This window comes from Grammomys surdaster, unplaced genomic scaffold, assembly GCF_004785775.1.
Source record: "Grammomys surdaster isolate TR1022 unplaced genomic scaffold, NIH_TR_1.0 211, whole genome shotgun sequence".
NCBI classification, from domain to species: Eukaryota; Metazoa; Chordata; class Mammalia; order Rodentia; family Muridae; genus Grammomys; species Grammomys surdaster.
The window spans coordinates 4,303,106-4,318,926 of record NW_021604656.1 but is presented as its reverse complement, the minus strand read 5'-3'; the positions used below and the strand labels follow the sequence as shown (position 1 = coordinate 4,318,926).

Genomic DNA, 15,821 nt, shown 5'->3' with positions numbered 1-15,821 from the left:
AACCTTCGGGTCCAGACCCCTTTCACAAGGGTCACCTAAGACCCACACGTATTTACATTATGATTCATAACAGTAGCAAGGTTACAGTTAGGAAGTAGCAGTGAAAATACTTTTATGGTTGGGGGCCACCACAGCAGGAGGAACTGTACTAAAGGGTCATAGCATTTGAAGGCTGGAACCACTACTCTAGAGGCACAAGGTTGGGAAAACTAAAGTTTCCTTTAGAATCCAATAAGTAGATCAGGTATGGTAGTCCCTGCGGAGGAAGAGGCAGGCAGGCAGGCAGGCAGGCTTCTCTAAATTCCAGGCCAGTCAGGGTTACAGAGTGAGATTCTGTCTCAAAAATAAACGAACAAAAATACCCAGTAAATATATGAAACTCTGACACAGAGGGTCCCCACTTTCTCAAGGATTGTTCCCTGTCTTGAAAAACCAAACCAAAAAAAAAAAAAAAAGGACTATTGCAGTGCCCTGAGCTTAAGCAAGCCCCCCGCCTCCTGTCCAGATTCTCCCTCTCCCCTCATTGGCTTGGGGACCTCCAGAGTCCAGTGTCCTTTGCAAGGCCAGCAGAGACATTTACACATACAACAGTGACATAGGGTGGTGGTGGGGGAGAGAACCTGTGTTGGAAAAGGACCAGTCTGTGGAGGGAGGGGGCAGCAGCCAGACAGTCCAGCTAAGGGAGACCCTGTCTGCCACTCCATGCGCCCTCTAGGATCACCCACAGTGACCATGCCTTGAGGCAGAACACCCACAGATACTCTTGAAAGTTCCAAGGAAAAGCAAAGACAAACCTCCAGCACCCATGTGGGTAACAGACAAGCAGCCACAGCCTGTCAGGGGTGCCACAACCTAGGAAGCTTTTCTACAGAGACAGACCTTTCCCTGTGAGCTCACTGGAAGCTGCCTGTCTTTGTTTCTTTGTTACTGTGATGAGCTACCATGACTAAGGCAACTTACAGAAGACAGTGTGCTGCTTGACATGGTAGTACACACCTTTAGTCAGCACTGGGTAGGCAGAGGCATGAGGATCTCTGAGGGTTCTAGGCCAACTTAGTCTACATAGTGAACCCCAGGCCAGCCAAGGCAATACAGTGAGACGCTGTCTCCCAAATAAAAGAGGATTTTGTTGAGGCTTTCGGTTTCGGAGGGCTAGAATTCATGACCATGACGGCAGGCATCATGGCAGTAGGCAACCAGGATGCCAGAGCAGCATCTGAGAGCTTCTATCTTCATCCACAGGCATGAGGAAGAGCAAGCTAGCTGGGGAGGTCTGGGATTTTAAAACCTCAAAGCCCACCCCCAGTGACACACCTCCTCCAAGGCCACACCTCCGAATCTTGCCCAAACAGTTCCACCAGCTTTGGAACAAGCATTCAAACACATGAACCTCTGGGGGTATTCTCACGCAGCCCACCCCACAGACTTCACCCCACGGACTTCACACGAGTGTCAGGCAGGCCCTGCCTCAAGGCAGACTAGGACTCACTTTTTTCCCTCTATACCAGAAAACTCCCAGACTACCTGAGGCTTTGCATACACTCTATAACAGCTCAAGAAAAACAGTTAAGAAAGCTGAGCAAGTCTCCCCTTCCCACACAGCCTACCCCCAGGTGCCCACACTTGACTATACGCAGTTCAAGGGCCCAAGAACAGGCTGCAGGGTGAGGACTATAGCCAGTGTTTGCTACTTTGTGGCTACTTTCTTTCTTCCACCCTTTCAACCCCCTAACACTACACAAGGGAGAAAGAAAAATAGAGGGGGAAGGGACAATGTTACTGTCAGACTACTTCCTGCAGATTAGGAACATCCAGTTCCTTGCAAGTTTGATCTTTGCCTTCAGGATATCTAATTTCTTCTGTTTCTTCTTTGTTTACAACACTTAACAAACTGTGACCAACAGCAATCAGTGCCAACCACCAACCCCTCTCAGGAACCCTAACATTCATATACCCTCTGAAACTCCCCAGGAGTCCACATCACAGAAACTATCGGCAGCTGGCACAATCACACCCCCTGGTAGAGCACGAGGCAGATCATAGTCAGCTGCTGCGGACCATCTGAACCAGCCCCGTATCCCACACGTATCCCACACCTGAGATTAAAATGAAAACAGTCTTATACCATTTCTATGTTTTTAAATTTTTATTTAGGATTTATTTATTTTATGTATATGAGTGCTCTATCTGCATGTATACCTGCATGCCAGAAGAGGGCATCAAACCCCATTACAGATGGTTGGGAGCCATCATGTAGTTGCTGGGAATTGAACTCAAGACCTCTGAAAGAGCGGCCAATGTTATTAATGGCTGAGCCATCTCTCCAGCCCCTTCTGTGTTTTTTAAAAGAAACCAAAATTCCAAAATTGTCTCTACAAGGAAGCTGTAGAGCAGAATAACATTCTCCACCAACCTTCCCAGGTGTCTGCAGTGTCTGCCCTCTGCCAGTCTTCCTCCCATGGGGTCCAGTTTGCCTGTCTCTAGCTTGGGACTGCCTGGTGCCCTCAGTGCAGCCATTAGACATCAAATCTCTGGCTCTCCAAGAGCCTGGCTCCTCATTCTCACTCCCAGTGGCAACAAGGGGCTGATGGGGTGGGGGGTCGTGGTGGACATCGGGAGGTCCCTCTCACTCTACAGGGGCCTTCAGTGTGTGGGAAGGGCATGGTTGTTTCCGGATCCTTTAGCACAATTTTTAGCTGGAGATGTGACCTTGAGTGACGTTCCAAATGAGAGACCCCAAGAAATGGAACTGGGTGCTGGTCATCTAGGGGGTCACGGCACCTCTGCCCCGGCCTGCACAGCACAGACAACTGATGACTGAACCATGGATGTACCTTCACCCTTTAGAATGGAAGGAAGCTAAGGCCAGAAGTCTGTTAGGCAGATGGGTGTTTGAGAGTGTCCCCACCATTTCCCCCTTTTAGCTGGTGGTCCTGTTTCTCCACCTCCAGGCCATCTTGGTATTGATTTGCAAAATGTTTTCCTGGCACAAGAAACCAATGTCTCAGTAATGTCATTTTCCTTTGTACCCGTGTCCTTCCCTCTCTCTTTTTAAAAAGATTTTAATATATATATATATATATATATATATATACACACACACACATATATATGTACACACACACACACACACACACACACACACATATATATATGTTGTACCTGTCTTCAGACACACCAGAATAGGGCATCCAATCTCATTATGGATGGTTGTGAGCCACCATGTGGTTGCTGGGAATTGAACTCAGGACCTCAGGAAGAGCAGTCAGTACTCTTAACCACTGAGCCATCTCTCCAGCCCCGTGCCTCTTTCTTTCACACAGTTCCCATGTGGGAGGAGGGATGTTACCCTAAAAGTTGTCCTTTGACTTCCACAGGTGGCAATGGTACCTACATGCCTGTGTGTACACACACCTTTTTTTTTTTTTTGCTTGTTTGTTTTTTGAGGCAGGGTTTCTCAGTGTAGCCCTGGCTGTCCTGGAACTCACGGAGACCCTCCTGAGGACCGGGACTAAAGGCTTCACCACTACCACCTGTCTTTTTTTTTTTTTAAAATAACTTAAATTATTTTTATTTTATGTGCATTAGTGTTTTGCCTGCATGTATGTCTGTGTGAGGCGTCAGATCCCCTGGAATAGGAGTGACAGACAGTTGCAAGCTGCCATGTGGTTGCTGGGAATTCAACCCCCAGGGCCTCTTGGAAGAGAGTTACTCTTAACTGCTCAGCCATCTCTTCAGGTCGCCACACTCTTTTTAAAACAAAGATAAACACTGTTTTCTCCACGGACTGCACAGCCTGACAGGAAAATCAGGTGACATCAATGTGGTAGAAATTGCTTGAATTTGTTTAGGATTGCAGTAACAACTCACCTCAGGCTTCGAGGCCCAAACAACAGATCATTGCTGCCCCACAGGGAGGGTGCCCCCCCCCCCGGCTTTATCTAGAGGATAACTTTTCCTTCCTAGCTTCTGCTGATCTCTGTAGTCTTTGCAGTTCTTGGCTGGAAGACACACTGCTGCAGACCTTGGTCCCCTGGTCACATGGCATCTTCCTGACTAAGTGTTGGTCTCCAGATTTCCCGTTTTGATGAAGACACGGTCATATTCAACCATGCTATAATGATCTTACTTAATTCTACACAGGCCCAATTTCCAAAGACAGCGACATCTGTTATTGGGAATGGAACTCAAGAGTGTCTCTTTGGAGAACACCAGAACTTCATCAGTGGTTAGAGGCAGGGCATCAGGTGGAGGTGGGAAAAACGGTGATTTGGGGGCCGGAGAGATGGCTCACAGTTAACAGCACTTAGTACTCTTGCAAGGGATCCTGGGTTCAATCCTAGAACCAACATGGTGGCACAGGAGATTAGACTCTTTCTGACCTCTGCAGCCACCAGGCATGCAGGTGGCACACAGACAAACACATAGACAAAACACTCATATACAGAAAACAAATACATCTAAAAACTACAGCAATAAGACAACCCAATATACATATACATACATACATATATATATATATATATATATATATATATATATATATATATATATATATATTCTGGTTTGAAAGAGGAAATTTGGGTAGAACTGGTCCTCCATCCAGATCTTTGGATTTTGTATCTTTGCATCTACCACACTGTGGCTGGTGCTATAGGTAACCAGGCCTACTGAGGCTGCACAAACTTTCCTGTCTATTTCCCCCCTAAGTTACACAGTATAGCAATGTCCTTCCTAGTTTGCTTTCCTGTTGTTGTGGTAAAACATTCTTACAAAAGAGCAACTTAGGGAAGCTGAAGGGGTTTATTTCATCTTATAGTGACAGTCCTTCACTGAGGGGAGACGGGACAGGACCATGGAAGAACTCTGCTTACTGGCTTGCTCTCCATGGCTGGCTCAGCTACCTTCTTACACAGCCCAGGCCCACCTGACCACAGGCCAATCTGATGGAGGCACTAAAGGAGAGCCTCCAAGGACGGCAGAGGGCCAGTCATGTCAGACAGGAAGGGAGGAAGGAGCTGGCAAATGTGGGATGAAACAGGAAAGTCTTGGCTGTTGTTTTGCAAGTAGGACTCCTGGCCCCACACATACTAGGCTCTACCATTAAGTTTCCCCCTCAGCTGCAGGAAACGTTTCTTCTTGATATGTAGAGCTATTGCTGTAACTCAGTGGGTCAGCTCACTTCTAAGAACATGTGAGATCCCAGGTTCAATCCCCAGCACATGTGTGCACACACACAAAGTCTGAAATAATGTGACTTAGGAAGCAAAATGTGTAGAAATAAAGTATGACACCACTGGGTAGGGAGGCTTTCAGGAAGCAAATGGAAGCACTATCTACCAATCACACACATGCACTCACACTCACTCACACACATTCACACATATACACTCACACACACTCACACACACACACACTCACACACTCACACACACACACACACTCACACATACACACTCACACATATACACACTCACACACACACTCACACATACACACTCACACATACACTCACACATGCACTCACACTCACATGCACTCACACTCACATGCACACACACTCACACTGGCATATTCAAGACTGTGATAATCCAAAGATATATATTTCCTAAAGTCATCATTTAAAAGGTGGTTTTCCAGGCTGGAGAGATTGTTCAGCGGTTAAGAGCACTGATTGCTCTTCCAGAGGTCCTGAGTTCAGTTCCCAGCAACCACATGGTGGCTCACAACCATCTGTAACAGTATATGATGCCCTCTTCTGGTGTGTCTGAAGACAGCAACAGTGTTCTCATAAATTAAAAAAAAAAATCCAAAACCAAAATCACTGGAAAGGGTTAGGAAAATGCAGCAGCAGTTAAGAGCTGGAGGCTCTTCCTGAATCTAATGTAAGATAGAGTCCCGGCATCCACAGTGGCTCACAACCACCTGTATCTCTAGCTCCAGGGATCCTGACTCACTCTCTGGCCTCCAGAACACCAGGCACACACATGGTGCATAGACATACATGGAGGCAAAATACTCAAAAATAGCACTAAAAGTCTACTTGAAAGAGGTACAGTTAAGAATCCACATAAGGTTCCACTGGGCTGTGCCACACTGACAGGCTGGGGTGACATTCCCAGGTGGCCTTTGAGCTGGGTGCTCCTGCACCCTCAGCACGGATGCTTTTCTCAGTCCCGTGTTCCTCTGCTACTGGGTCACAGTCTGGCTGAAGAGCTGACCTCAAGGGACACAGGACATTGGTGTTTCTAGAGGGTACAAAGGAAGAGGGAGGTCTGGAGGTTTCCTGGAGGATGTGGCATTTAAGCGCAGCTGGTATAGGCAGGGAGTGGGTGAAGGCGGAACCTGTGTGCTCGGAGGCAGAGGAGAGGCACTGGCCAGCTCCAGCTTGAACTGACGGGTTGTTGGACACACCACAGGTTGTACCAGGCATCAGTTCTACTACAGCAAAGGGAAAGTGACTGAAAGGGAGTCCAGTGTCTGAGTCAGGTCCCCACACTTGCAAAAGGACTGCAAGGTTCTGGGGACAGGGACAGCAGGACTATATCCTGAACCAGGAGATGGAAGGCTGTCTTTCTTGGGGACCCAAAAGCACAAGTCCATTTGGACATTAGTATATGACAAATTACAACAAGGTAAGACAGCCCACTCCAATTACTACGGCTGACAGGGCAGTGGATCCCCAGACAGCACAGGACCCAGGGGATCTAGGGACAGAGGCTCTTTCAGGTCACTGGAGCGTCTGTTGGGCCTGGGCCTGGGCCTGGAAAGCACTTGCTGGAGCCTTGTTTTGCAGGTGCTTCACCTCCACACCTTGCCTTTTCCCTAGGAAGTGTTACTCCTGCCTGCTCTGGCACCGACCCTACCCATATTCATAGGAGGTCTTAGGCCAGGCTAACCTCTAACACCTTTCATCCAGGCTGTTCCCTATAGCTTCTAGGACGATGTGGGCACTCAGTTCCTCTTCACTTACACTACACTGCCTTCCTTCTGCTGGAACTTTCTTTGGAGAACCCTTTTGTCTCCATCCTGCTCTGAGGCCAAAGTCTCCTGGGTACCAGATGCATGAGGTTTGTGTCTGCACTGTGTGTGTGTTGTCTTAGAGAAATACGGTTAGGAACCCACTGGCTACATGGTGCTCACCTGAAACCCTGGCATTTGGGAGTTGGAAGGAGTATCAGGAGTGTCATCTTTGGTTACATAGCCGGATTGTTGCACATGAGATACTGTGTCAATTCGCTCCTCACTCTCTTCCAAGGGGAACATCCTCAAACCACATGAGGTTGATTGCTGTCGGGAGCTGTTCTGTGCCTGGGCAGACCTTCCAGTGTCTCTCTCCGTAGCCACAATGCCTTTGTTTCAGTCCACAAACTGTTACACAGTAGTAGCAACTCTTAAGAGAAAAAAAATGGCTGGTGATTTCTCTGGCGATGACTTTTGAGAGAGCCTCTTCGGAAGGGGCCTGATTGGCACGTGCCTGTGTTTACCTAGGCCATTTTTCATAGTCTCCCCTTCTCTGGTCCAGCGGACTCTCAGAATGCCCCACCATTCCAGACTTATAGGTATGGCTACCGCTGGTGGTATCTCCACCGGATGGCTAGCAGATCTTTGTTCTAGATGGGCCTCCCAGGGGCTGTCTGGTTGTAATGGCCCTAATGAGAGACGGCTGCTTGCTTGCTGGCCAATACATAGGTATTGGCTCTAACCCTTCCGCAACGCTGTCTCATAGTCCCCGAGTTGTCACACCTAGCAGAGACCGCAGAGAAGCTCCAGAACCCAGGATGAGATGGTGTGTTTCATGCCCTGGCTTAGGAAACTCTTAACAACCGACGTTTCCACGACGACATTAACCTCCCTGCAAATGACGGGAGAGCCAGGAGGGATTCCCATTCGAGGACCAACGAGGGGCAGATGCGAGGCGGCCCGTACAGTGTCCTGAGTCCGCGCCCCAGCACAGGCGCGTGCGCATCGCCGTCTCTCTCCCCGCTCGCCCCCGCCTTCCTCGTCCGGGTTTTCAAATTTGAAACCTGCGGCTTTTCCCGCCCGAGCCGGGCCCCCTCGCGGCGGGCAGGGGCGGGGCCGCGCGCCAACCAACCCAGTCTCGGAGGCTCGCGGCCCGCCCCGGGGATGTGGCCGCGCCCCGCGCGCACGTGCCGCCCAGGCCCGCGCCGGCCAGGACCCGAGCGACTGCCTGTCGCAGAAGTGGGGCAGGTCGCAGCGCCCGGTGTCCAGGCTGCTCGGCCCGGCGGAGACCTCGTCCTCAGAGCGCAGAGCCGCAGCCCAGGTCAGACTGGGCGGGAAGAGGCGGGCTGGGCGGGGCGGACGCGGTTCCCAGGGGCGGGGCCGGGGCGGGCCCGGGGGCGGGGCGGGCCCTATGCTTATGGCACCGTGTCAGTTACATTGAAACAAAAGTGGTACCGCGGCTGCCAGAGCCAGCATCCCTAGCCCGCTCGCCGTAGGCTGTCGCCGACATGGAACCGGTGGCTAGCAACATCCAGGTCCTGCTGCAGGCAGCGGAGTTCCTGGAGAGGCGCGAGAGAGGTGAGGACAGACCCCGCGCGCGGGCTGGATGGAGCACGGTTGGAGGGCAGCGGGCGCCCCGCCGCCCGCACATCCATAGGAGTTCGCAGGCAGCCGTGCAGGGAGTGACTGGGGGAAAAGGTCCTGGCGCCAAAAGCCTCTCCTTGACTACGCCCTGCCAGAGGCTCCAGCTGACGGGCTGTGTTCTCTCTCTGGCAGAAGCGGAGCACGGTTATGCGTCCCTGTGTCCACACCACAGTCCCGGGGCCGTCTGCAGGAGGAGGAAGCCTCCCCTGCAAGCTCCTGGCGCGCTGAACAGTGGGCGGTGAGTAGGATGGGGCAGTGTAAGGAGGGATGCTGGTCCTTAGCTGACCCATCTAACCCCCTTCTCACTTTCTTGTTTGCTCTTCTGTGCCAGGTACCCTCCTCCATCTGCCCTTTCTACACACACACGCACACACACACACACACACACACACACTTTTATGATGTGTGTGTGTGTGTCCATTCATGGACTTCTAGAGCACCTTTGATGTGCCAGGCACTGTAACAAGACAGTCCTGAGCTCCCCTTCACTCACACTCCTGAACTCCCTCCCCTACAGACTTCTGCTTTTCTATCCTTTTGCATATTCTCCTTTTAAATGGTTTCCCCTCTACTGATTTCTCTGGCAGGCTTGTTTTTTGATCAAGTGTCACATCTGTCCAGGGAGCCTGTCTTGCCTAGCTGTCAGGGGGAGACCCCGCAAATACCTGGGCAAGTGTCCTGTATCTTTGGGTGTGTGTGTGTGTGTGTCTGTGTCTGATTGCTTTTGTCACTACCTGGGGTTTGGTGTCCTAAATGAGCACGGGCCTTCACAAAAGGCTTACTTGGCACAGATATCTGTGGTGAGTTTGGAGCTGCACAATAACCGGGGTCTGAGGATTTGCACAGCTCCAGCTGCCCCTCACTTCCTCCCCTTGGCATTTGCAGGTCTGTGCACAACGAGCTGGAGAAGCGCAGGTGAGTCCCAGCCTGGCCCCCAACAGTACCAGGTCCCAAGGACCATCTCTCTCAGACCTTTCCTTCTTTGCCATCCCTCTGGCTGGGATGGTGAGGCTGGTACTGCCCTCCAGACTCCTTCCCCTCCAGGAGAGCCCAGCTGAAGCGGTGCTTGGAGCAACTGAGGCAGCAGATGCCCTTGGGAGTTGACTGTACCCGATATACTACACTGAGCCTGCTGCGCCGGGCCAGGCTGCATATCCAGGTAACGAGCTGTCTGTCTGTCGTCTCCAGTGTGCTTGGGAGACTGTGTGGTCTCGTGGTGTGGATGGCGTGGCTGGAGAACTGCCTTCATCCTGTGTGACTTGAGTCAGTCCTATGTGCCTTTAGTTCTGAATTCATCTAATGGGAAGAAAAGCAGACAGCCAGCCAGGCTGTTGTGAGGCCTTGTAAATGGTCCTTTTGTTATGGTTAGTATTACTTTAAGTCTTAGCTGTGAGACCTTGGAGGAGTCTGTTTCCTGTTGGGTTCTGCAGGGAGTATACGGCTGGTGAAAATACTGTTTTAAGCCATGTGATCCAGCAGGCTGCAGAGGGCTGGTACCTAGCCTCTCTTCAGGGCTTACTGGTTTGGTTTCTGTTGGTATTGTTGAGTTGTGGGAGGCCTGGAGGCAAAGGACAAGTGAACTAGCTGGTCGGACTTGGCCTTGCTGCTGCTCGGGTGGAGTTGCAGGCCCCCTGGTGGACAGGAGTGGGTATGCCAACCATGTGGGCATGTTAGAAGCTGCCTTGGCAACAGAAGAGGATGTTTCCTGCTTTCTGGGCCCATCTGATGGAAGGAAACAGCTCCACTCAGACTGAAGGTTCAGCAGATGAGAGGCAGAGTCAATCATAATGCCTGTCCTGTTTCTCAATGGTTGTTATGCACTGCTGTCAGGCTCTATTAAAGGGCGGGGCAGTCAGTGACATTGGCATTCAGCACATTATCTGCACTGTCACATACATGCCTGCTGTCACCTCCAACTGTCCTGGTTCTCATGTAGGTTTAGGTTTCTCCTATGACCTTGTTTGACCTCATTTTCAGGCAGATGAATGTGGTACTTAGACGGGTTGGCTGGCACATGGGCATCAGTCAGCCCTTTCCTGGGCAGCATCTCCTGAGCGGCCCTTCTACCAGGCTGCTTCCTACTCTGCGTGTACATCTACGGGGGCTGTCTCTAGCTGGGATCCCTTACTTCCTGCTTCCAGTGAAACTCAAGCCTCTCCCAAACGCAGGCCTTGCTTTTCTGGGCTCCAAGCAGTCCTATGACAGCTGTTAAAGGCTTCTCTCCTGGCCTACCTGAGACAAAGCTGGACTCTGCCAACTTCCTGGGGTCCCTCTGCCTTGATGGTACCCAGTCCCATAGTTTAGTCTAGGTGAGGACATGTTTCCTTCTGTACCTTATCCTGAGTATTCTGGCTTATTCTCCCCTTGTTTATATGGGTTAAGGACCAAGCCTAGGGCCTTGCAAGCACTAGGCAAGAGCCTCACCCGAGCTGCATCTCTTTCTTGATGAGTATCTGGACTTTTGCAGGCTTTTGCCTAGTGAACTGGTAGCCTTTCAGTCTGTAGTCCAACAATTTCGTTGGCAGCAATTTAAAGTATACTTGATGTGAAAAGCTTCACCCTCCATTACTTAAAGAAATGGAGATCAGATAGTGATGGATCTCTGACCATGGACAGCAGTGGGTGGAAACCTAGGTGTGGCCACATCCTTCAGTTTTGCTTGTCAGGATGCGACAGTCCCCAAGTTTCTACTGACATTATATTCCACTCCATTGCACTACGTGAGTAGGCCCTAAGACATTTGAGACGGGGGCACCCGTGCTTGTCTACGCAATTCTCTATTGAAGGGTAGGAGGTGGTAGCCTCTAGAGGTCATGAAGCCACCTTGGGTGGGGTTATGTGTCTGTAGATAAAGGCCCCAGGCAGCTGATCCCAGTCCCCGCCCCTGTGGGTTCTGCAGAAGCTGGAGGAGCAGGAGCAGCAGGCCCAGCGGCTCAAGGAGAAGCTCCGAAGCAAACAGCAGAGCCTGCAGCAGCAGTTGGAGCAGCTCCAGGGGCTGCCAGGAGCTAGAGAGCTGGACCGGCTGAGGGCTGACAGCCTGGACTCGTCAGGCCTGTCCTCTGAGCGATTTGACTCAGACCAAGGTGGGGTGTACACCCCGGAAGGGGCGAGGCTGGGGCGGGGCACGTGGCCAGCTGAGCCCCTGACTGGCTTCTCCTTGCAGAGGATTTGGAGGTGGATGTGGAGAGCCTGGTGTTTGGGACTGAGACAGAACTCCTCCAGACCTTCAATGCTGGGCAGGAGCACAGCTACTCACATGGCACTGGCACCTGGCTATGATGCCCACTGCCGCCTGTACTCTCTCTGGACTGAGCCTGACAGTCAGCGGCCTCACACAAGTCTGCTTAGAGCCACAAGTTGAAGAGACTATGAAGCCACCGTTTGAGAGCAGGCTCTGGACTCTGCTGCACAGCTTGAGCCTGGGCCAAACTCCCCACCCTCCAGGGGATTTTATGTAGCATTTGGCCCTGCTTTGCTGCTCCCCACAGGGACAGGAAGCCTGTAAGCTTCTTGTTCCTGGGCAAAGCCCCAGGTCTCTGCCCATATATACTGCACAGTATTTTCATTAAAATCCTCTTTTGTAAGTTCCCATCCGCAGTCCCCTCACCCCCCATGAGATTGAGGAAGTCCCAGCCACAACTGGGAAAGAGGAAGTAAGCTCAGTAGCTGGCAGGCAGGGTCACGTGAAAGGCAGTGCACAGCTAACAGTCTGGGACTGCTCTAGAGTCCTGACGCGCTGAGGCGGGGTGACGTGACTCACCTGAGCTCCTGATTCAAACCAAAGCTAGCTGACTCCAGAACTGGGGCTAATCAAATCATGTGTTTATTGAGTGCCTGTTATGTGCTAAATATTGTTCAGGGTACTTGGGAGACAGCAGAGAATAAAACAAGGAGCCCTGCCCTCGTGGAGCGTACAGTCTATCACCTGAGGACTGCCATGACCTCAGGCAAGTCAGGGCACCCCTCTGTCCAGTAGACAGAGCTGGGTGTAGTGCAGATGCTGACCAGGACAGTGCCCTGACCCACCACCCCAGACAGCAGAGAGGGCTGCAGGTTCATCTTTAATAAATCAAGTACACGGGAGAGAAGGGAGAGGACAGAGGCTACACGAGCTGCTGCTGCTGCTGCTTGGTGGCCGCCTTGCTGGCCAGGTCCTTGGCCTTCTCTGTAGCTGCCAGTGCCGTCTCCTTTGCTTTCTCTTTGGCTTCTTTGGCTGTCTCAACAAGTGTTTTGGAAGGGGCCTCACCTGTGGCAAATGAGAAGGGCTGGCTTCAGACGATGCCTAGAAGACCCCCGATTCCTGTTCAACTGCAGCAGGCACTACTGGAGGGCTCAGCTTCTTAGGAATAGAGTCGGTGCCCTGTTTCCTGACCCGCCCTTCTTTCCAGGCACCCAAAGGCGTCTCAGGCTCAGATCAGGGCAGTGACTGGCCCAGTGCCTCATTGGTCAAGCCGAGGTAGGACTACTCCAGTTACTGGTAGTGAGGGTTTCCCCAACTCCTGAGACAGTGTCCTGGGCTCTCACCTTGAAGCTTGGCAAGGATGTATTCAAAGCCCTTCATTGTCTTGGTCACATTGCTTTTGAACCGGGCAAGACCAAATTCCTGGCGGGAGAGAAAGAAGGATGGAGAGCTGCTCAATGACCCAGAGCCCAGCCCCGCCCCGCAGTCTCTTACCTGGACAGCTCTGGAGACGCCAAATAAGCTAGAGGAGACCCAGGCTTCCCGACGGATCTCGGTCCAGCCGCTGTTGTCAGAGTTCACGCAGTAAACACATCGTTCCTCCACCACCTTCGAGGGAAGTCAGTTGAGCACCTTGAGGGAGCACCCTGTGCTCTGCCCACTCGCACTCGCAGGTTCAGACCCTGTCTCTACAGTGCTGCCCATGCTAGCACCACATTCCTGCACTCAACACTAGGTGAGTCCCTGCCTCCTTCACAAGCGATGACAAACTTCGACGTATCCCAGGCCCAGAGAGAGGCGTTTGTAACCTCTCTGTTGACCCTTCGAAGTAGAACAGTTTCTTGGGATCAACCGCTATTCCAACCTGGTCCTGAGCTTTGCTTGGGGCCTCTGGAAACAGATGTGAGCAGTGCTTCTCTGCCTTCTGCCCTCTCCTCTTTGAGCTTCCTGATAGTGTGTGTCACGCACACGCGCACACACACACACACACACACACAGACACACACACTCTCCAATAATAAATGACAGCTTTCATTATCAAATGGTGCAGCAGCCTCCTAAAGAGCGTGTAGACAGTAGTCACAAACACATCACTGTGTTATCTACCAAGCAGAGCTCTCAGCTGAGGTGACTTCAGACACTGCTGGGCAGGAAAAGGTGCCTTACTCACTGACCAAGAGGGTACATCTTTGTAAAGCTTTTCTTTTTTGAAAAGCACAAGTTCCGTATCACTGAGGTTTACTGAAGCTGAGAAAGAATCATCTAAAAGTCTGCAGGTTATTCACACAGGAAAATGATACAGTGTGAACATTCCCAAACATGGATTTCAAGCCTTCTAAAGGACCCAAGGTCCATATAATGCATTCCCTCAAATCTCATGCAGAAACCGAGGCAATTCCTAGGCATCTCTGCCTCGATGCAACTGCAAAATGCCTTTCTCTTTGTCCCCATTTCTCATCCAGCATAATTCCTGAAAGTCCACCCCTGTATGTATGTATGAATGAATGTCACCAACCGACTGCTCTGTACACAACATTTGTAAAAGGGTGTCACCGGGCAGTGGTGGCGCACACCTTTAGTCCCAGCACTTGGGAGGAAGAGGCAGGCGGTTTTCTGAGTTCAAGGCCAGCCTGGTCTACCGAGTGAGTTCCAGGACAGCCAGGGTTACACAGAGAAACCCTGTCTCGAAAAACAATACAAAACAAAAAACAAAACAAGCAAAAAAAGAAAAGAAAAAGGGTGTCTTTCCCCACGATCTGAGAGCTAAGGGACAGTCCCAGAGAATCTGACCAACTGAAAAGGGTAGACAATCTAAGGGCAGACCTCTACAGAGGCAGCTTATCAGTATTTTAGGCCTGCCTCTGGCCACACAAGTTCCAACAACTCTCTTGCCTGAAATCTGAAGGGCAACTATTCTGAGGAACCAAACAAGGTCTCACCATCAGCCGGGCGTGGTTGATGTTCCAGGTGAAGGTGGTCATGGTCTGATTCTGTGGGTCCACAATCGAGTCCTCCAGGATGTACACCGAGTGAGCAACGTTGGCAGGAAACAGTCGCTCTGCCCAACGCGGCATCCTGTTGGTCTTGGTCAGGAGTCTTCGGGACAGAAGCTTCTGGTCAGGAGTCACCTCCCGGTGCACTATGTCTTCGGTTAAGACATGTTTGCTGAAAGTGTTAAAGATTCTCAGGAGTCTGCTGCTGACAAAATGTCTACAGCTTCCTATTTAGAGCCTCCAGGTCATGGCTGCCTGCAATCTTGCAGAGTGATCTGTACCCGGGTTCAGAATTAGAGTACACTGAACTTATCCCCGGGCAAATTCCAACTCCCTCCTCCACCCTGACACGGATTCTGTGGAATTCCAAATCGAGCAAAATCTCAAGAATTATACCACTAGAGCGCGCCACCAGCAGGTAAGCAAGCCATCCTCAGGATTTCAGGCCCCGAAATACCGCTCAACTACCGTGCTGCCGCCTCTTCCCGTCTCACCACCTCTGGACTTCAAAATAGAAATCTAGAGCCTAATAGAAATTACAACCTAGACAGTCTTCGAGGACCTTGCAGGCTTGGCCTGACCTTAATCCTATAAGGTCTTTGCGCCGTAACTGTGACCACAGTTTCGGAGATAGCCCGCATCGGATTCTCTGTCCCGTCCTTCACGGCTCCACTACTGAAAGACAACCTATAGTCCGATCTCCAAAGGGGGAGAAGAAGGCGACTCGCTCTACTCATCGCCACTTACCTATAGGGATTCGGGTACCGTTGCCAGAAGGCAGCGAACACTTGGTCCCAGGAACTTCGGAGCACGCTCTGGCCCAGGAAATACTTCACCATCGTCCCGACCCGGGCGGGCTCAGCACCCGTGCAGCATCAGGGTGAAGAGCCCGGGGGTGGGGTGGGGGGGCACGTGGCTAGGCGCACGCCCGCCAGGCTCGCAGCTCAATCACCGCGGCGCCGCGCCCAAGTCCCTACCGCCGCCATGAGGGGCTATAGGTCTGCGCGACGCTTCCGGCGCCGGACGCACAGGATCGGCCA

At 51.5% G+C, this 15,821-nt stretch overlaps 2 protein-coding genes across 2 annotated transcripts; one reads left to right on the top strand and one right to left on the bottom strand.

Moving 5' to 3' along the window:
• The first annotated feature begins 8,234 nt into the window (after positions 1-8,234).
• Positions 8,235-12,195, top strand: Mxd3 (MAX dimerization protein 3). The gene is made up of 7 exons (XM_028772062.1): positions 8,235-8,284; positions 8,460-8,541; positions 8,740-8,845; positions 9,493-9,522; positions 9,652-9,766; positions 11,507-11,690; positions 11,771-12,195. Exons 2-7 carry the CDS (start codon positions 8,472-8,474, stop codon positions 11,884-11,886), a joined length of 621 nt encoding a protein of 206 aa, XP_028627895.1. The 5' UTR covers positions 8,235-8,284; positions 8,460-8,471; the 3' UTR covers positions 11,887-12,195.
• A 213-nt stretch (positions 12,196-12,408) lies between these two features.
• Prelid1 (PRELI domain containing 1) lies at positions 12,409-15,786 on the bottom strand. Its single transcript, XM_028772060.1, has 5 exons — positions 15,529-15,786; positions 14,728-14,953; positions 13,283-13,396; positions 13,132-13,210; positions 12,409-12,853 (listed from the first exon to the last, which is right to left on the bottom strand). Exons 1-5 carry the CDS (start codon positions 15,618-15,620, stop codon positions 12,711-12,713), a joined length of 654 nt encoding a protein of 217 aa, XP_028627893.1. The 5' UTR covers positions 15,621-15,786; the 3' UTR covers positions 12,409-12,710.
• Between the last annotated feature and the right edge of the window lie 35 nt (positions 15,787-15,821).

What these genes read in the sequence shown, in the direction of transcription:
- Mxd3 (XM_028772062.1), top strand. Translation starts at nt 8,472, where the DNA reads ATGGAACCGGTGGCTAGCAACATCCAGGTCCTGCTGCAGGCAGCGGAG. An exon ending in GGCGCGCTGAACAGTGGGCG is followed by an intron (nt 8,846 to 9,492) that starts GTGAGTAGGATG and finishes TGGCATTTGCAG; the next exon opens with GTCTGTGCACAACGAGCTGG. An exon ending in GGGCCAGGCTGCATATCCAG is followed by an intron (nt 9,767 to 11,506) that starts GTAACGAGCTGT and finishes TGGGTTCTGCAG; the next exon opens with AAGCTGGAGGAGCAGGAGCA.
- Prelid1 (XM_028772060.1), bottom strand. Translation starts at nt 15,620, where the DNA reads ATGGTGAAGTATTTCCTGGGCCAGAGCGTGCTCCGAAGTTCCTGGGAC. An exon ending in GCGTCTCCAGAGCTGTCCAG is followed by an intron (nt 13,211 to 13,282) that starts GTAAGAGACTGC and finishes CTCTCCCGCCAG; the next exon opens with GAATTTGGTCTTGCCCGGTT. An exon ending in CATCCTTGCCAAGCTTCAAG is followed by an intron (nt 12,854 to 13,131) that starts GTGAGAGCCCAG and finishes CATTTGCCACAG; the next exon opens with GTGAGGCCCCTTCCAAAACA.